The sequence below is a fragment of the Phalacrocorax aristotelis genome, chromosome W (genome assembly GCF_949628215.1).
Source record: "Phalacrocorax aristotelis chromosome W, bGulAri2.1, whole genome shotgun sequence".
Lineage (NCBI taxonomy): Eukaryota > Metazoa > Chordata > Aves > Suliformes > Phalacrocoracidae > Phalacrocorax > Phalacrocorax aristotelis.
In genome coordinates this window covers 14134442-14156061 of record NC_134310.1, presented here as the reverse complement: position 1 = coordinate 14156061, position 21620 = coordinate 14134442, and the positions used below count along the sequence as shown (strand labels likewise).

The window sequence follows — 21620 nt, the reverse complement described above, 5'->3', positions numbered from 1 at the left end:
ATTACAGTACAAAACTACTGGATTTTTTTTTTTGAGAAAAGTTTATAAATTATATAAAATACATCATATATTTAACACTGTACACATTCCAATTTGAATTTTTTTTAAAAAAAAATCTTTTAAGAAAAAGCTCTTAGTCTTACATGTAATAAAGAAAAAAACCTACTTAGTAAAAAAAGTTTCTCAGTAAAAAAATGCCTGCAAGAAGCTGTTCTAGATCCTTTAATATATATTGCATATTCAAATATTTCTTATACCACTGGTCTTAAACATCTGCCTTTTTGGTGCTCAGTTCTTAGCTCAATACTGGCATTTGCTCATTGGCAGACCTTGTTACAGGATAGATACTGAACTTCTACTAAAGAAAATGCATCGGCATTACAACTTCACAGATTATTTCAAATATATTTAGTTCTTGGAACAGAAAAAGATACAACAGTAGTAAGAAACATTACAACTACTACTTTCATGCTATCTGGCACAGAAGTTCTGCCAGACGTAAAAGATGAACAAGAATTTCTATCTTTGTTCAGCAATAAGCAGTGATTCAGAAGTGATTTTGCTATCTTGGGGGACAGTTTCTATACTTGTGGACCAGGATAAAGTAGAGTATTTATAATTGAGAGTGCACAAGCAGCTCCTTAGAGCAATGATTTTTTATTTAACTCCACAGAAACATTCTAGTCATTCTATTGGAAGGTAAGGTTAACAGAAGGATCACAGAATGATTTGGGTTGGAAACGACCTTTAGAGATCATGTAGTCCAACCCCCGCCTACAATGAGCAGGGACATCTTCAACTAGATCAGGTTGCTCAGAGCACCGTCCAGCATGACCCTGAATGCTTCAAGGGATGGGGCATCTACCACCTCTCCGGGCAACCTGTTCCAGTGTTTCACCACTCTCATTGTAAAAAATTTCTTCCTTCTATCTAGTCTGAATCTACGCTCTTATACTTAAAAACCATTACCCCTTGTCCTATCACTACAGGCCCTACTAAAGTATCTCCCCATTGTTTCTTAGAAGACCCCTTTAAGTACTGAAAGGCTGCAATAAGGTCTCCACAGAGCCTTCTCTTCTCCAGGCTGAACCACCCCAACTGTCTCAGCCTGTCCTCGTAGAAGAGGTGCTCCAGCCGCCTGATCATTTTTGTGGCCCTCCTCTGGACCCACTCCAACAGCTCCATGTCTTTCCTGTACTGTGGGCTCCAGAGCTGGATGCAGTACTCCAGGTGGGGTCTCACCAGAGCGGAGTAGAGGGGCAGAATCACCTCCCTTGACATGCTGGCCATGCTTCTTCTGATGCAGCCCAGGATACAGTTGGCCGCCTGGGCTGCAAGTGCACATTGTTGGCTCATGTCCAGCTTTTCCTCCACCAGTACCCCCAAGTCCTTCTCCACAGGGCTGCTCTCGATTCCTTCATCCCCCAGCCTGTGTTGATACTGGGGGTTGCCCCGACCCAGGTGCAGGACCTTGCACTCGGCCTTGTTGAACCTCAGGAGGTTCTCTCACAGGCCCACCTCTCCAGCTTGTCTAGGTCTCTTTGGATGACATCCCGTCCTTTTGGCATGTCAACCGCACCACTCATCTTGGTGTCATCTTCAAACTTGCTCAGGGTGGACACTATGTCATTGATGAAAATGTTAAACAGCACTAGTCCCAGTAGGGAGCCTTGAGGGACACCACTCATCACCGGTCTCCATCTGGACGTTGAGCCATTGACCACTACCCTCTGGATGCGACCATCCAACCAATTCCTTATCCACCGAACAGTCCACCCATCAAATCCATACCTCTCCAGTTTAGAGAAGGATGCTGTGGGGGATCATGTCAAAAGCCTTACAGAAATCCAGATAGATGACATTCATTGCTCTTCCCTTGTCCACTGATGTAGTCACTCCACCATAGAAAGCCACTAGGTTGGTCAGGCAGGACTTGCCCTTGGTGAAGCCATGCTGGCTGCCTCGGATCACCTCCCTGTCCTCCATGTGCCTTAGCATAGCTTCTCGGAGGACCTGTTCCATGATCTTCCCAGGCACAGAGGTGAGGCTGACAGGACGGTAGTTCCCCAGATCCTCCTTTCTACCCTTTTTAAAGATGGGCACAATGTTTCCCTTTTTCCAGTCCCCAGGGACTTCACCTGACTGCCATGACTTTTCAAATATCGTGGAGAGTGGCTTGACAACTACATCAGCCAATTCCCTCAGGACTCTGCGATGCATCTCATCAGGTCCCATAGACTTGTGCATATACAGGTTCCTCAGGCATTCACGAACCTGGTCTTCTCTTACAGTGGGAGGGGCTTTGCTACCCCAGTCCGTGCCTTGAGGTCCACCCACTCGAGAGGTGTGAGAAGAGATTGCCAGTGAAGACAGAGGCAAAAAAGTTGTTGAATACCTCAACCCTCTCCTCGTCCATTGTTACCAGTTTGCCAGTCGTGTTCATCAGTAGGGGGTACACTTTCTCTGACCTTCCTTTTCGGGCTGACATACCTGTAGAAGCCCGTATTGTTATTCGTTGTGGCCCTTGCCAAATTGAGCTGCAGCTGCGCCTTGGCCTTACTGACCCCATCCCTACACAATCAGGCAGCGTTGCTATACTCTTCCCAGGATACCTGTCCATGCTTCCACTGCCTGTGCATTTCTTCATGTTTAGGTGGAACTTCCTGTGTTTCAACTTGTGCCCATTGCCCCTTGTCCTGTCATTGGGCACTACTGAAAAGAGTCCAGTCCCATCGTCCTGACACCCACCCTTTAGATATTTAAAGGTATTGATGAAATCCCCCCGCAGTCTTCTCTTCTCCAGGCTGAAAAAAGCCATCTCTCAGCCTTTCCTCATAAGGGAGATTCTCCAGCCCCCTGATCATCTTCGTAGCTCTCTGCTGGACTTGCTCAGGCAGTTCCCTGTCCTTCTTGAACTAGGGGCCCAAAACTGCACACAGTACTCCAAATGCGGTCTCACTAGGGCAGAGTAGAGGGGGAGGATAACCTCCCTCGACCTGCTGGCCACACTCCTTTTAATGCAGCCCAGGATACCATTGGCCTTCTTGGCCACAAGGGCACATTGTTGGCTCAGAGTTAAATTGTTGTCCACCAGCATTCCAAGGTCCTTCTCAACAGAGCCACTTTCCAGTATTTCAGCCCCCTACCTGCACTGGTGCATGGGGTTGTTCCTCCCCAGGTGCAGGACCTTGCACTTGCTCTTGGTGAATTTCATCAGGTTCCCCTCGGCCCAGCTCTCCAGACTGTCCAGGTCTCGCTGGATGGCAGCACAGCCTTCTGGTGTATCAGCCACTCCTCCCAGCTTGGTGTCATCAGCGAACTTGCTGAGGTTACACTCTATCCCATCATCCAGGTCATTGATGAATATCTTGAACAGGACTGGACCCAGCACAGACCCCTGGGGAACACCACTAGTGACAGGCCTCCATCCAGACTCTGTTCCATTGATCACGACCCTCTGAGTTCTGTTGTTGAGCCAGTTCTCTGTCCACCTCACTGTCCACTCATCTAACACACGCTTCCTTAGCTTTCCTATATGTTATGAGAGACAGTGTCAAATGCCTTTCTTAAGTCAAGATAGACAACATCCACTGCTCTCCCTTAGTCAACCCAGCTAGCCATGCCATCATAGAAGGCTATGAGGTTGGTCAAGCATGATCTTCCCTTGGTGAAACCATGCTGACTATTTCTGATAACCTTCTTGTACTCTACATGCCTGGAGATGACCTCAAGGATGAACTGCTCCATCACCTTTCCAGGGATGAAGGTGAGGCTGACTGGCCTATAGTTTCCCAGGTCCTCCTTCTTGCCATCCTCCCCCCACCCCGGTTTTCGCCTCTCTCATTATTCTCCTTTTCATTGCATTACTGTTGCTGTTATTATTGTTCTATTTTATTTATTAAACTGTTCTTATCTTAACCCAAGACTTTTCTCACTTTTACCTTTCTGATTCTCTCCCCCATCATGCCTGTGGGTGAATGAGCGAGTGGCTGTGTGGGGCTAAGTTGCCAGCTGAACCACAACAGTCTTTTTTGGTACCCAACGTGGGGCTCAGAGGGTTTGAGGTAATAACAGCTGCTGGTCACAGCACCATGTTCTCATCTTTGCAATACATGCTAAAGATTGGTGTTGGTTTGTTTAGTCTGCTGTGCTCTGCCATGACTAGTGCTGTTTTGCCTAAAGAGATTTGCTATGCAAACACTGGTGTTCAGGTTTATCTGGTATTTGGGGTTTTTGCTGGAACCATTAATGTACTTTGGATACCACCTCAATGAGGCAATTTAGCAATTATACCTCCTCCTCCTCGGAGAGACTTTATATGGAGGAAATACAGAATGGTATCTTTGCTACTTTCTTATATGATGTCTCCACCTTTATTGCAACAACCTTTTTGCATCTTGCCCATCCTTGGGTAGTTAAGATAGACTTATTGTTAGTTTTTGGGCATGTTGTTTATAGTTTTGGTTAAGGTTATAAAGCATCATCCAGAGATCTGCCCCAAGACTTGATATTTATGAGTGGCAGGGTGTGTGGGATAGCATGGGCAAATACCTAGGGCAGTGGGCACCCCCAGTGTTTTGGAGCTTTACCCCTGAACAAGTGCAGAATCCTGAAAAACTAGTAGAATATTTGGAGAAACTATGTTGTTATGCTGGGAACTCCAGAGACACACAGATGGCTGCAACATGCTCAGGCCTGGCCCATGCATACCGAGCCCTCCCTCTTCAACAGTATTCAGCGCTCCCAAGGGGAAGAGAAGGGACACAAGGTCTCAGCTTATGGAGGTGACTCCTGTCCAGACTGAAGGAAAGGTATCCCTTCAAAGAAGATGTGCATTTTCACTTAGGAAAATGCACAACCATGGAGAAAGGTATCCAGTATCTAAGGGAATTAGCTGTGCTTGAGGTGATTTATGGTGACCTGGACGATCAACGGTCATCCAAAGATCAAGATGAAGCCCAGCGCACACGACCCATGTGGCAGAAGCTTGTACGGAGCGCACCGTCTTCATATGCAAACTCACTGGCAGTGATGTCCTGGAAAGATGATGAGGCACCAAAAGTGGCGGATGTGATTGATAAACTATGGAATTATGAAGCAAATATCTCTTCCACCCTCATCTCTGCTGTGGAGAAACTATCTCAAGAGGTCCAGCAGCTCAAAGAAGATATGTCCTACTCCCCACCTCTACTGAGTAGTGTCTCAGCTGTTAGGACTAAGCGTCCTTTGGCTCAAAGGAGAGGACACACATGACAGGCCACCCTATGGTTCTACCTGCGTGACCACGGAGAGGACATGAAGAAGTGGGATGGCAAGCCTACCTCAACCCTAGAGGCACGGGTACGTGAGCTGCAGGGAAGAAGTGTCACTCAGGGAGGTTCTTCCAGGAAAGCTGCTGATCCAGTTTCCAGTGAACAGGTCCCCAGACAGAGGAGTAGAAGTGCTGATTTTATTTCTGAGCTTAATAGAGAGACGCTTGATTCACATTTACAGCAAGTGAGTTGCGAATGCCATGATCAAGACTAGAGGGGCCCTGCCTCCAGCCAGGTGGAGGAAAGGGACAACGGGGTTTACTGGACTGTGTGGATTAGATGGCCTGGCACATCCGACCCACAGGAGTATAAATCTTTAGTGGACACCGGTGCACAGTGCACCCTAATGCCATCAAACTATATAGGGGCAGAACCCATCAGCATTGCTGGAGTGACAGGGATATCCCAAGAGGTACAGGTGGGCTCACCAAGAGGTACAGGTGGGCTTTTGGTGTAGCTGCCTTGGAGACGAAGGAAATTAAACAGCTGTCTACCTTGCCCGGTCTCTCAATGGACCCTTATGATGTGGGGTTGCTGAGGGTCAAAGAACAACAGGTGCCGATCGCCACCACAACAGTGCACTGGTGGCAATATCGCACCAACCGAGACTCCCCGATTCCCATCCATGAGCTCATTCACCAACTGGAGAGCCAAGGAGTCATCAGTAATACTCACTCACCCTTTAACAGTCCCATATGGCCAGTGCGGAAGTCTAACGGAGAGTGGAGGCTGATTTTAGCTGGGATAGAGTTAATTTTCTTCATAGAAGCTAGTACGGGACTATGTTTTGGATTTCTGCTGAAAACAGTGTTGATAATACAGGGATGTTTTAGTTACTGCTGAGCAGTGCTTGCACAGTGTCAAGGCCTTTTGTGCTTCTCACGCCACCCCACCAGCAAGTAGGCTGGGGGTGCACAAGAAACTGGGAGGGGACACAGCCAGGACAGCTGACCCCAACTGACCAAAGGGACATTCCATATCACATGATGTCATTCTCAGCATATAAAGCTGGGGGAAGAAGAAGGAAGGGGGGAACATTCAGAGTGATGGCGTTTCTCTTCCCAAGTAATCATTATGCATGATGGAGCCCTACCTTCCTGGAGATGGCTGAACACCTGCCTGCCAATGGGAAGCACTGAATGAATTACTCGTTTTGCTTTGCTTGCATGCATGGCTTTTGCTTTACCTATTTCTTGTGGTTTAACCCCAGCCAGCAACTAATCACCACGCAGCTGCTCACTCCCTCCCCCTGCAGTGGAATGGGGGAGAGAATCAGTAGAGTAAAAGCGAGGAAACTCATGGGTTGAGATAAAGACAGTTTAACAGTGTGCTGGTTTTCACTGGGATAGAGTTAATTTTCTTCGTAGTAGCTAGTATGGGGCTATGTTTTGGAGTTTTGCTGGAAACAGCGGTGATAATGCAGAGATGTTTTGGTTGTTGCTAAGTAGCACTTACACTGGTCAAGGACTTTTTCAGCTTCCCAGGCTCTGCTGGGTACACAAGAAGCTGGGAGGGGACACAGCCAGGACAGCTGACCCTAACAGACCAAAGTGATATAAAGCTGTCTTTATCTCAAACCACAAGTTTTCTCACTTTTACCCTTCCAATTCTCTCTCCCATCTCACTAGTGGGGAGTGAGCAAGCGGCTGCATGGTGCTTATTTGCCAGCTGGGGTTAAACCACGATGCACTTGTTAAACTCACAAGTCTATTAACACTAATTGTGTATTATATTTCTTAATATATAAGCTGATTTTAAGTAGAATTATTTCTAAGGTAATAAATGGTCAAAGCTCATTTTACAACAAGAGGGATATTTAAAGCAGAAAACTGCAATATACTATAACCAAATTGCCTTAGTGTAATCCTCCCCCTTTTTTTCTACGGAAATTTCTATGAAATAATCCAATACTTTTAAAATTGAAGCTAACAAAGAGATTCCACTTCAAGATTTGACATCTGGATTTTAAAGATATTCTCATTACATATGTTGCAAAAGCCAGGGTAGCAGATATGTACAAATAGGCACTTTGTTTCTTCTTTAAAGAAAAAAAAATACTTACACATCCACAAATAGTACATGATCTTTACTGTCTTCTGGAATTCTACAGGAATGTCTACAGAAAAGTCCTGGTAGAAACATGGACCCACTGGAAAATTCTCAGGAAGAGGTGGCCAGTTATTTTTTCTACCTGCAAATCAGAAAAAAAAAAAGTGCTTTATAATAGTTTTAATCTCTGTATACTAGAAAGAGATATGCATTTGGATTTATTCAAATTGTTTTATGCACAAGTTTCACAAGCATATGGATAACTTGGGCTACCAAAACCCAAGAGTTTTATTAGCAATCCTCACACAATACTGAAAATAATCTTCAGAAATAAAATACAATGAAGTGCAGTCAGATCAAGGAAAGTACAGTATTTTATCTATGTAAAAGACTAAGCAGGCACATTTCTCTAAGTCCCACCATACTCTCACACTTTGTTGAACATAAAGACTGAGGACTGAAAAGCATTCTCCATTCTCAGAATCCTGATATTTGTAACACCCAGATATCTCTAACACTCTGAACTAGTTCCCAATACAGTTTACAGTCAAAGCTTTACCTAAAAACCCATAAGCCTGAAGAAAGGCAGCTATTTAAATGGTCTAAACTACTTTTTTGTTACAAGAAGATGCCCTACAGCATCAATATATTTTGATACAGTTGTGTGACAGAGTGAGGACACCACAAATGACAACACAGTATCAGATACTTGGATTTCCTGTATGCTGATCTGCTCACAGATTAGAGTATACATTCTGCCGAACACAAGTCTTACCAAGCATAGACTCAGAGATTCAACTGATAACTACAACAAACCTTTACTACAGCATTTCAAATTCTGGATGCAAGAGATACATTAATCACCGTATGTCAAAAGTGGAGCTGAACTAGAGACTAACCTAAAGGCACCTTTATTTGAAATTCCGACAAGGTTTTGCTTGCAATTTCTATCTTCAACCATATCTTTACTAGCAGTTCATCTGGTAAGAACAGAAAACTTGCAAAGCTTACACACTTGCATTACTTATTTCTTTCCCCACTCAGACAAGATGAAGCTGACAGTTCTGTCCAAACAGGTCCAAGGGACTAAGTATCTGTTAAATTTTCTGCCTCTTCCACTGAATGTTTTTTATCAAGCCTTTTAGAGCAGGGGATTTACAGAGAGACCATACAGAAGGTAATCAAGTAATATTCCCATCCATATTAAAAAACTACTTTGGGATTTCTTATATGAAAAAGATCTGATAATAATTCAGATCTTCATTCTACAGTATATGGTTATTTCTTTCAGGACCGATAGTTTCAAGACAGAGTCACAGAAAAAAATCAGATATCTTATAATAGTACAAGTTCTTATTTAAGAATTATATTTGATGTGCTTTCCTACCCCTGTCGCACAGGTTTCAAAATTTTCAGCTAAGACTGAAAGACAGCTTGGTGAGATGGTTTGAGATCAAAAACCAAGTGGCCTTTTTCTAAATATACTCTGGATACTCATATTCCAAGATTGTATCTTGATAAGCAAAGAGCTAGCTCAGAGTTATTTCATTCAACACAACAAGTTACCATCTCAAGACCTATTAACGTAATTTCAATGAAGGCAGACTACACTATGAAGGCAGACACCCCCAAAACTAGCTTCATGCAAGTCCAGAAAGGTATTTTCAGGCATGCCCAAATGAACTAGTTGAAACAGGAAGCAGCACACTTCAATAAGCTCAAGTGTAATACTGCACAGGACCCAAGCAGAGAAGACCGAAGGCATCGAGCTGAGCAGACCTATCAGCTTGAAGATCTTTGCATTTTAGTCAATTGCATATGATGACAGTGTCGTAGATGTGCAGCCAACATTTTACACTGAATGCAAATAGCTAGAGTACTGTTGCAAAAGACCTTGCTCTCCAATCAAAACATCTCTACTTCTCTACATTGTTTCCAAAGGAGTTTGAATGAGTGTGCAAAAGGAAAAAAATCAAAAGGAAGAGAATATTGTTCTCTTCAGTCAGAACATACAATTTCTGATTTGCAGCATCTTTTACGCAGTCATTTGGTAAAAACCCAATATCCTCTTTAAAGCTTTAAGAGCTCTCTCTTCTCTATTCGCCTTCCTAAAGAATCCTTTAGATTCTTCACGGACTCTTCAAGCACTTCGATGTGAACAACTGCAACTTAATAACACAGTAAATATCCATTTTAGAAATGTCCTGAAACATGCATGGGGTATCAAGAGTTATGTTCCCTACAATATAGATGAACAAAACTGTCCCTAAAGCCTGGAAGAGACAAGTAATCAATATAAGTTAGTGAAATTAGACAAAGAGAAATATATGAAGAAGGAAATAAAAAAAAAAAAAAGAACAAAAAAAATCATTATCTGGGAGAAGAGGTACAGAGATTTAACAAGGAGATTGAAAAGAATAAATACTGAGAAAATAAAAATGGTTTAACGTAGAGGCAATATCACCATGACTCTTTTCCTTAGAAGAAGAATAGCAAGTCCCCATTCCCAGATCCTAGCATATGACTGGCATAAAGTTCCCTGAGAATTTGAATTACTAAGTGATTATGCAATCTGGAATTGTACCACTGTATATTCCAATTACCACAGGAGCAAAAAAACCAGCACATGTGGAAATACAACAGTCAGAATTCTAGATACAAGTGAAAAGATCACACAAAGTCAACCTTGCACACAGTGTTTTTGGTTTTTTGTCTTGGTTTGCTTTTTCTAACTTCAGTCTGAAGTTCTTCCTTTTGAAAAGGAATATTCCCATAGATCTACTTCTAGCACAGTATCTTCAGTTAAGAGTATGTAAATCTTCTAATTTGTGAAATTGCGGTACAAAAACTAGTGGTTTCACACAGCACACTTACAGTTTGTGGCAAAATGAGATACGGATTTTGACTATGGGTTCCAAAGTGTCATGAAAAATTAATACAATAATAGAATAAATCTTTCTGCTATTTGCATAGAATATTGTGTCTGTAACACAGCAAAAGATAAGAAAATGTTTCAAAACAGGAAAGTTCTCCTACAGCTATAAATACTGACAGAAGAGAAATCAAAGAGATGTTACTTATGAAGTTACTTTTACTTCTTCTCAAACTGTTCCATTTCTATTCAGTAATATTACTTGGATATTAACCTAGAATAAAAATAGCTGATAGCAGAGAATAACATGTAACATAGGCCACATTTAAAATATTTGCTGTGAAAATTTACACAGGCCAGGCCAGTTTTTAGCCACTGTATGCATTGTCCCAAAGGAGATAAATTTTCTTTTCCTGAAGAGATTATAAAAACCCCTCTTTGACCTGTTTCACAATGTCACCGTAAAACTAAAACAGTTTCTGAGAATAAGTGAAATTTCTGCAATTTAAAAAAGTATTTTTTTCATGCATACCCCCCTGCTGATTAAGACTCTGCATTTCCCTTTCTCTGCGATCCAGTTCAGCTGCTTTCCTTTCCAGTTCTTCTTGACGCTTTAGCAGTTCTGCCTGGGCCAAGGCATGCTCCTGAACAAAACAAGCATCATTAGATAAATCATCATTGATTAAAAAAAAACAAACAACAAACACAAAATAAATATTCCAAGTCTATTTTCCATAATTAAGCATCTCCAGTCATGGATGAAGACTGACCTACTATTACATGAATTCATGCAGTAACTGATTACTTAAAGGCAGTATTATTTTCATAAATCATCAGGAAAGCAATGCTTATTTATAAAAGACACTATTCCAGAATGTCATGGTTTTAGCTGGGATAGAGTTAATTTTCTTCACTGCAGCTGGCATAGTGCTGTGCTTTGGACTTAGCATGAAAACAATGTTGAGATAACACACAGATGTTTTGGCTGTTGCTGGGTAGTGCTTGTACTAGTCAAGGACTTTTCCAGCTTCCCATGCTCTGCCAGGTGCACAAGAAGCCGGGAGGGGAGGGGGCACAGCTAAGAGAGCAGATTCAAACTGGCCAAAGGGGTATTCCATATCATGTAACATCATGCCCAGTATGTTAACTGGGAGGTGCTGGCTGGGGGAGGAGGAGGGAGGCAATCGCGGCTCGGGGGTGGGCAGCGTCGGTCGGCGGGTGGTGAGTGGTTGTATCATTTGTGTTTCTGGTTTTCTTTTTCCTTTTCCATTTTATTATATTATCGTTATTGTCATTATTATCATAATAATTATAATTATTATTTTATTGTAATTATTAAAATATGCTTATTTCAACCGACAAGTTCTTTTGCTCTTCCGATTCTCTCCCCCATCCCACAGGGGTGGGGGGAAGTGAGCGAGCGGCTGCGTGGTGTTTAGTTGCCAACTGAGGCTGAACCACGACACAGAAGTGTATTTATATGAAGATAATCGAAAGGAACCTAGTGCCTGAAAGTTATTGACAAACCTTTGCAGTTTGTGCATAAGCAGGTGGTTCTTCTGTTGGTTTCATTATTGCTGGCTGGGTACTAGGTACATTAGACATTTTCACATTTCCTGGAGGAGACTAAGAAAACACGAGACAGTTATAGGGAAACAGTCTCCTATTCTAATAAGCACATCTTCATTAACTCTGTAATAACTAATCCAGTTGCTTTAAAGGAACTGTTACTGATAAACTGAAAATCTGATATGCTACCTGCAATATTTATAACCTTTAGGAAAAAGAAGGTAACTATATTCTGTGGTGCAGTGCTCTGCTTGCTTGTTTTTACACTGTACTACTTGCACACATGGAATTTTATGGATCAGTAGAAAGTAAATAGAATTTTAATTTTGTCCAGACATTAACATGAATAAAGACAGTTACCATTTAAGAGAATTGCAGGATTTAACAGTGATCTATTCATATTCTCAAACACGATGTAATTTATTAGTAGTGTCTTCCAGAGCCTTCTACTTAACAAAGGCTTATATCACCTGGTTAACTATAGAAGCAATGTACTGTATTAAATTTTCCAGTTCAGGATCCACAATCTATTCCTTAACTATTCCACCAGTATGTACTGTAGTATCTAGTTTCAAGTACCACTATCAATTTGGTCACTTGGTCATTACCTATAAGAACACATCTTACAAGCAGCTTTTAGTAGCTCAGGTTTTTTTTCAATTCTGTGTTTTGTTTTGAATCATCTCCTGCTTATTCCTGTTTGTCATCTCCTCTGACTTTCTCCACATCTCTCTATCATACACAATGTTAACCAGTACCTATCAAACCAAGGAAATTACTGCTGCCTAGATTAAAGTTATCAACTGAACTTTACCAAAGCAGACCAGTATAGCTTTACTCTGATGTTATTTTATTCTTAAATATGCTTGGGAGAAAACTACAATTCATATCTTTCTTTGTGTAGAGCTTGCAACATGAAAGACTTCCCTGTTCTGTGATCTTTTAAGACAGAGAATCACTTGTTCCTAATAAGACTAAAATCAAGAACAAAAATATGGTGAGAACTGCAATGTTTCAAATACAAAAGCACCTTAAAACAAAGCAGGAATCAACTGAATACCACTAACTTGGCAAATTATGACTTGGCCCAGCTTATCTGTATCTTTTCCAACTGTGGTGGGTTGACCCTGGCTGGACACCAGGTGCCCACCATGCCACTCTATCACTACCCTTCTCAGCTGGACAGGGGAGAGAAAGTATAACAAAAGGCTCATAGGTGGAGATATGGACAGAGAGATCACTCAGCAATTACCATCACAGGCAAAACAGACTCAACTTGGGGAAATTAATTTATTAACAATCAAAATCAGAGTAGGATAATGAGATATAAAACCAAATCTTAAAACACCTTCCCCCCACCCCTCTGTTCTTCCCAGGCTCAACTTCAGTCCCCATTTTCTCTACCTCCTTCCCCTCAGTGGTGCAGGGGGACGGGGAATGGGGATTGCGGTCAGTTCATCGCACATTGTCTCTTCCACTCCTTCCTCCTCAGGGGAAGAACTCCTCACACTTCCCCTGCTCCAGTGTGGGGCCCATCCCACGGGAGACAGTCCTCCGCAAACTTCTCCAATGTGGGTCCTTCCCACGGGCTGCAGTTCTTCAGGAATGGACTGATCCAGCATGGGTCCCCCACAGGGTCAAAAGTCCTGCCATCAAACTTGCTCCAGTGTGGGCTCCTCTCTCCATGGGTCCACAGGTCCTGCCAGGAGCCTGCTTCAGCACAGGCTTCCCATGGGGTCACAGCCTCGTTCAGGCACATCCACCTGCTCCAACATGGGGTCCTCCATGGGCTGCAGGTGGATATCTGCTCCACCGTTAACCTCCATAGGCTGCAGGGGGACAGCCTGCTTCACTGTGGTCTTCACTAGGGGCTGCAGGGGAATCTCTGCTCTGGTCCCTGGAGCATCTCCTTCCCCTCTCATTCTTCACTGACCTTGGTGTCTGCAGTGTTGTTTCTCTCACATATTCTCACTCCTCTCTTCATGCTGTTGTACAGCAGTCCCCCCCCTCCCCCCCTTCTTAAATATGTTATCACAGAGGCACTACCACCTTCCCTGATTGGCTCAGCCTTGGCCAGCTGTGGGTCCATCTTGGAGCAGGCTGGCATTGGCTCTGTTGGACATAGGGGAAGCTTGGAAGCTTCTGGCAGCTTCTCACAGAAGCCACCCCTATAGCCCACCTGCTACCAAAACCTTGCCACGCAAACCCAATACACCAACCATCTTTTGAAATGCATAAATGCGATACACTGAGGAGAAAACATCATGCCCGAGTAAACTCCACCTCTGTGTGTAATATTGCAGCATACCTCAGCAACATCAACTGATTCCAGCATTTCAAAATTATCTTTCCACCTTGTACATCAGCTCCTAATAAAATACTGAGATATCAGAGAGGTCTCATTTCTCAGAAATACTCAGTGATTTAAGCTTTTAATCATAAGAAAGATTACTCGGTGTTCTAGGATGAAGACAGCCAAAGTTGGTTAAAGGTGATTAATACTGCTATTCCTTAAGTTGGAGCATTCTGTGATAAGGACAAAGGTCTCTTGTACAAGAACTCCTACAAAAACTAGACAACCATCATTTGAACAATGAATTCAAAGTTACTTATCCTTGAAAGACACTTTGTCCAAACAGCTTGGACATGGAACATGCATATATGCTTATGATGAATAAAGGAACCGATCAGAAAGCTCATTAGAGATACATAATCAAAGATGCTATCCAACAGCATATATGATAGATGACATTAACATAAGGAACTAATTATGTGGAAGATTCTTTGGATTCAGATTTCTGCATTGCTTAGGCTCTACTATATGCTAGCTGGCCACCTATACAGTGTTAGAATTGCTGTCCACTACACACATGCCTAGGTAAGAGCCTGTGCTCCCTGGAAGAAGAGAGATTAAAACAGTGATTTGTAGCAGGGGCTGTGCATCCTGGAATACTAAGAAAGTCAAGAGGGGCTGGGGGACAAAAGCTGTTAAGAGATGTTATAAAAGCTACCTCTTCCAGCAGATTCTGAGACCCAGGGACCCCTCTCCAACAGCTGGAGCCTAGTCCAGCACAACTTCAGACCCTCTGGTCTGAATCCATCCATCCCAGGCTGACAGATACAGCTGCTGCTTTCCTGTTTCCAGGTGTGGCTAGTAGCAAAGTTGAGTGCACATCCCAGAGATGCACGCAAATACACACACAACCGCACGTACCAAGGACACTAGCATAGCCAGCTACACAAGCTGCCAAAGGCAGGGCACTGCCTTTAACACCACCCCCACATAACACTATCAGAATTACATAAAATATAGGTACACAGAGCCATGTCCCATTCCTCCTCTCCAGCTGATCAGCACTGAAGTTCACTATTAAAAAACACATGCCTCTCCAGATTTACAAGCACACAACTGCAGATCCCTCAGATACGAGCATGGGTTGTCAGCCTGTCTGATATACCTGCCTGGACCTGGGGCCCTCTTACCTAGTATAGAGGTTTCCTCCTGTTTGCTAGTTAGCCCAGCTTGATGTTCAGTAGCAGATTCATGTACTCAAACACTAGTCTTGTAAGCATCCCCCACCCTTGCAGCTCCCCCAAACACCAGCACGGGCTCTCACCTTGCCATATATCTAGGCCTAGACCCTGGACTCCCTTACTCACTTTTGGCTCAGACTTTGAGTCTTCCCAGAGACAGGTTTTCCTCCTATTTGCCAGCTAGTCCAGCTTGAAGTTTGCTAGTGAATATATACACAGAGGAAAACACATACACATATATATATGTATATGTAAATTACACAAATACACACAGAGAAAACACACTGGTCCCTCCAGCTGCTGACACCCCAAACACATAGGCCTTACGACCCATGGTCGCTCCAGCTGCTGACACAGAGATGCTCAATTGCTGACACCACAGACATACAGACCACTACTACCTGGGGTCTGACTCAATTGCTGGCACATAATTCACTCTAGTCTCTCCAGTTGCTGGCACCTAGACCTTGCAGCACTCACAGATGGTGTAGAGTGAAATTTCATAGAAAGATATTTAAGAAAGGATTTAACAGTAACTCAAGTACTGTGTCACAGTTTTAGTTGGGATAGAGTTAATTTTCTTCACTGCAGCTGGCATAGTGCTGTGCTTTGAACTTAGTATGAAAACAATGTTGATAACACACCGATGTTTTAGTTGTTGCTGGGTAGTGCTTGTACTAGTCAAGGACTCTTCCAGCTTCCCATGCTCTGCCAGGTGCACAAGAAGCCGGGAGGGGAGGGGGCACAGCTAAGAGAGCAGACTCAAACTGGCCAAAGGGGTATTCCATATCATGTAACATCATGCCCAGTATGTTAACTGAGAGGAGCTGGCTGGGGGAGAGAAGCAGCAATCGCAGCTCGGGGACGGGCAGCGTCAGTTGGCGGGTGGTGAGTGGTTGTATTGTTTGTGTTTCTGTTTTTTCCCTTTTTCCCTTTTCCTTTTTAAGATACTATCATTATTGTTACTATTATCATAATCATCATTATTATTATTATTTAATTCTAATTATTAAACTGTTCTTATCTCAACTCACAAGTTTTGGTTTTTTTTGCTCTTCCAGTTCTCTCCCCGGGGTGAGTGAGCGAGCGGCTGCGTGGTGTTTAGTTGCCAACTGAGGCTGAACCACGACAACTGTGTACAGTTTTGGGTGCCACAGTATATTAAGGATATAGAGCTACTAGAGAGTGTCCAGAGGAGGGCCACGAAGTTGGTGAAGGGTTTAGAGGAGAAACTGTATGAGGAGCGACTACAGTCATTTGGTTTGTTCAGCCTGGAGAAGAGGAGACTGAGGGGAGACCTCATCGCAGTCTACAGCTTCCTCATAAGGGAAAGAGGAGGGGCAGGTGCTGATCTCTTCTCTCTGGCAACCAATGATAGGATCCGAGGGAATGGCAGGAAGATGTGCCAGGGGAGGTTTAGGTTGGATATTAGGGAAAGGTTCTTCACCCAGAGGGTGGTGGAGCACTGGAACAGGCTCCCCAGGGAGGTAGTCATGGTTCAAGAACCATTTGTACAATGCCATTAGAGATATGATGTGAATTTTGGGGTTGTCCTGTGCAAGGACAGGAGTTGGACTCGATGATCCTTGTGGGTCCCTTCCAACTCAGGACGTTCTATGATTCTGTGAACTGCAGTGGTTAGATGTATAGCTCTGTCAGACAAGTGTACTGACTAGTAGCAACTTATATGCAACCAGCCCCTTTCATCCATCCTCTTTGCTAGTCTCCTCCTTGTTCCTCCCCAGTCCCCAATTGTTCCACACCTTTGACTATTCCCCTAAATATTCCTTAATAAATTTTGCATAGCCCCACATGCTCCCCTCAACTCTCCATAATATTCATGTTTATCTCCTTTTGCCCTTCTTATCAATTAGAAAGTCCAGACTGAACTGCTTCAAAGCTGCACCTGCTGCTTTTTAATGGCCCATCAATTAGTGGCTTAAGAGTTTTACTCTTACTTTATGCCTGCTTTCGCTTATCTATCTGGTTTTGTTTATCACTTTCTCTGTTACTTATTACTCCCTTTAAACTGAAAAGGTCTATAACCTCAATGAAAAAGATGCTCTCACATTCCACATATCCTTACAGTAGCCAATATGACTGACTGGAATATTTTGAGAGTCACAACCATCATAGAATCACAGAATCATAGAATCGTTAAGGTTGGAAAAGATCCTTAAGATCATCGAGTCTAACCGCTAACCTATCACTGCCAAGTCCACCACTAAACCATATCCTCAAGCACCACGTCTACCCTTCTTGTAAATACCTCCAGGGATGGAGACTCTACCACCTCCCTGGGCAGCCTGTTCCAATGTCTGACAACCCTTTCGGTGAAGAAGTTTTTCCTAATGTCCAACCTAAACTTCCCCTGGCACAGCTTGAGGCCATTTCCTCTCGTCCTATCGCTTGTTACTAGGGAGAAGAGACTGATCCCCGCCTCGCTACAACCTCCTTTCAGGTAGCTGTAGAGAGCAATAAGGTGTCCCCTCAGCTTCCTCTTCTCCAGACTAGACAACCCCAGCTCCCTCAGCCATTCCTCATAAGACTTGTTCTCTAGACCCCTCACCAACTTCGTTGCCCCTCTTTGGACATGCTCCAGCACCCCAATGTCCTTCTTGTAGTGAGGGGCCCAAAACTGAACACAGTACTCAAGGTGCGGCCTCACCAGTGCCAAGTACAGGGGCACTATCACCTCCCTGGTCCTGCTCGCGACACTATTCCTGATACAAGCCAGGATGCCATTGGCCTTCTTGGCTGCCTGAGCACACTGCCGGCTCATGTTCAGCTGGCTGTCAACCAGCACCCCCAGGTCCTTTTCCTCCAGGCAGCTCTCCAGACACTCCTCCCCAAGCCTGTAGCGTTGCATGGGGTTGTTGTGACCCAAGTGCAGGACCCGGCACTTAGCCTTCTTGAATCTCATACCGTTGGCTCCGGCCCAACGATCCAGCCCGTCCAGGTCCCTCTGTAAGGCCTTCCTGCCCTCCAGCAGATCGACGCTTCCACCCAGCTTGGTGTCATCTGCAAACTTACTGAGGGTGCACTCAATCCCCTCATCCAGATCATCAGTGAAGATATTGAACAGGACCAGCCCCAACACTGAGCCCTGGGGAACACCACTCGTGACTGGCCACCAACTGGATTTGACTCCATTCACTACTACTTGCTGAGCTCAGCCGTCCAGCCAGTTTTTAACCCAGCACAGAGTGCACTTGTCCAAGCCGTGAGCAGCCAGCTTCTCCATGAGCATGCTGTGGGAGACAGTGTCAAAGGCCTTACTAAAGTCCAAGTAGACAACGTCTACAGCCTTCCCCTCATCCACTAAGCGGGTCACCTTATCATGGAAGGAGACCAGGTTAGTGAGGCAGGACCTCCCTTTCATAAACCCATGCTGGCTGAGCCCGATCCCCTGGTTGTCCTGCATGTGCTGAATTCAAGATGATCTGCTCCATGACCTTTCCCGGCACCGAGGTCAGGCTGACAGGCCTGTAGTTCCCCAGATCCTCCTTCCAGCCCTTCTTGTAGAGGGGCGTCACATTCGCTAGTTTCCAGTCATCTGGGACCTCCCCGGTTGACCAGGACTGCTGATAAATGATGGAGAGTGGCTTGGCGAGCTCCTCTGCCAGCTCCCTCAGTATCCTCGGGTGGATCCCATCTGGCCCCATGGACTTGTGAACATCCAGGTGAAGGAGCAGGTTGGTGACTGCCACCTCTTCAACAACTGGGACTTCATTCTGCATACTAGCTCTATCTCCCAGCACAGAGGCCTGACAACCCCGAGGATGACCAGTCTGACTATTAAAGACTGAGGCAAAGAAAGCATGAAGTACCTCAGCCTTCTCCTCATCTTTCCTGGCAAGGTTACCTTCCACGTCCAACAAAGGAGGGAGATTCTCCCTGGCCCTCCTTTTGTCACTGATGCATTTATAAAAATATTTTTTGTTATCTTTAACGGTGGCGGCCAGTTTAAGTTCCAGCTGGGCCTTTGCCTTCCTAATCTTTTCCCTGCATAACCTCACAACATCCTTGTAGTCCTCCTGAGTCACCTGCCCCTTCTTCCAAAGGCGGTAAGCTCTCCTTTTTTTCTTGAGTTCCAGCCAAAGCTCACTATTCAGCCAAGTCGGTCTTCTCCCCCGCCTGCTCGACTTTACAGCACATGGGGATGGCCTGCTCCTGCACCTTTGAGACTTCCTTCTTTCATGGAGGTTTGCAACCAAAAGGCTACCATGACTTTTTCAAGGCTAGTACATGATTAGGAATTTTGGATACTCTATAATAATATGACTAGGATTATGATCTTCCTTCAGGCCTCAGCCCCCCAAAAGCCACACAGCCATATCACTATAGTAACATGAAGGAGGACACTCCAGGCTGATTTCTTCAAGCACTGCAGTACAAGGAAGCAGCTGCACTGAGTTTCATTTTGTCAGATATGTGCACTGCAGTCCACTACTTAATGCAGGATGACTCTACGGTCAAGGCATCTTCCATGTCTGTTTGAAGGTTAAAGCCCCTGTATGTGTAGAGTTCTGCTAAAAGCATACAAACCAACCACTCTAAAAAACTCAACCAACCAACATCTATGATTAGTAGACTTCCCTACCATTCCCTTCTACTTGCCCAGTAAAGAATTTGTACCTTCTGGCCTCTTAATTTCTTGAATCCTTTTAAGAGCTTTTTCTATAGTGAGTGAGACAGCCATCACTTTTCCTTCTTCTGGTATAAGGCCAGCTGAGGTACATTCCAGTTCACGCTTTAGCAATTTTCCATCTCAGTTTTCTTAGCACTCAGCTGAATATTACCTATTTCCAGCAAGTTATTGCTTCTCTAAAGCTTATTCTATTAAGAACTCAAGTTTAAGATACTTCCCTTGTAAAGAAACAACTAATTTAGCTTTTTCCTACATCATTATCTTCTATTAGTACTCTTACAGCCTTAAAGACGGTGGAAGCTTCCTGCTTCTGGGAAAGAGATTTTCCCAAGTTGTTCTACAAGCTTTTCCTCAGAGTTTTGAGCTTGCCTTAGTTTCACTCTTAGCTTACCAGAGCTTCAGCTCTTAAGTTTTCTTTGAAAATAGTTTCCACTTTTCTAAAGGCTGTCCTACCCCAGTAGCACACTTGACACTGTTTAAAATCAAAAGCAGCAAAAAGCCAGCACGGGTAGTCTCTTATATTACATCTAAAGTAGCTATTTTTGAGCTACACTAGGTATGTCTACACCATTAGTTTAAGTTATTGTGTGTTTAATATCACTTATGTGTTATTTAATATCACTTACTGGAATTAGTGCACAGTGTAAGAAAAAGTAGAGAGAAGAGCTTGTAAGCGAGTCAGAGGTAGTAAGGAAAGGATAAGAAAAATCATGTATCTACCTCAACATCTGTTGTTAATTTTGCTGGGTATCACTCCAGAATTTCTGCTTGGTTGATATATATAAAGAATGAAATCTCAGCTTCATAATGTGTGCACAGGGGAACAAACTGTCAGTGCTCAAATCTACCTCTAATGGTGGAAGTTGAATATTGCTTTAATGTGCTTATTTTTTGAGGTTATTATTTAAAGATCATAATTCAATGCACAATAGTCACCGGTATTATAAACCATCTTCTAAGAAGTTTTTTACGATGAAGGTTGTGAAACACTGGAACAGGTTGCCCAGAGAGGTGGTAGATGCCCCATCTGTGGAAAAATTCAAGGTCAGGTTGGACGGTGCTCTGAGCAACCTGATCTAGTTGAAGATGTCCCTGCTCATTGCAGGAGATTTGGACTATATGACCTTTAAAGGTCCCTTCCAACCCAAACCATTCTCATTCTACAGATCACGAACCTAATGAAGAAAACATTGTAGTATGCAACCATTTTAAACACAGGTTGCATTAAGTCTTCCTACCAAACTGAAATACTAATTTTTATAACCCTAATCAAAGCTGAGCAGCAGTGAAGAAAAACTTCAAAACAAACACAAGGAAAACATCAGCTGTTAAAAAAGTTTTTTATAAAACAAATAGAAGTAACCAGCTGCCTTGGAAAATAATTAATAACAACAACAAAAAAAAACCCAGACATAGCAGTAGAGTTTGACATTTTCCTAAAAGCAAGAAGTACTAAAGAAAAATCAAAGAAGGTATACCTTCAAGCTCTAGCATTGTACAGCAGATCTGGAGAACTGCGTGGACTTAAAAAGAGTCCAGCTAACACACAAGATGATTATTATAGGACTGACACAGGTAGTAAGGAAAGGGTACAGGAAAAAAAGGAAAAAAATGTTATGCGTGTGTCGTGGTT

General features: G+C 43.6%; 1 protein-coding gene across 4 annotated transcripts in view; it reads right to left on the bottom strand.

Annotated features, from left to right (window-relative positions):
* Positions 1-21620, bottom strand: part of LOC142049858 (secretory carrier-associated membrane protein 1-like) — a 74270-nt gene that overhangs the window by 13389 nt on the left and 39261 nt on the right. For all 4 annotated transcript variants that reach the window (XM_075077966.1, XM_075077968.1, XM_075077970.1 and 1 more), the window contains exons 3-5: positions 11761-11859; positions 10766-10877; positions 7375-7503 (exon numbers count right to left, since the gene is read on the bottom strand). In XM_075077966.1, coding sequence (XP_074934067.1) covers positions 7375-7503; positions 10766-10877; positions 11761-11859 — 340 coding nt within the window. The remainder of the gene's footprint in view (positions 1-7374; positions 7504-10765; positions 10878-11760; positions 11860-21620) is intronic.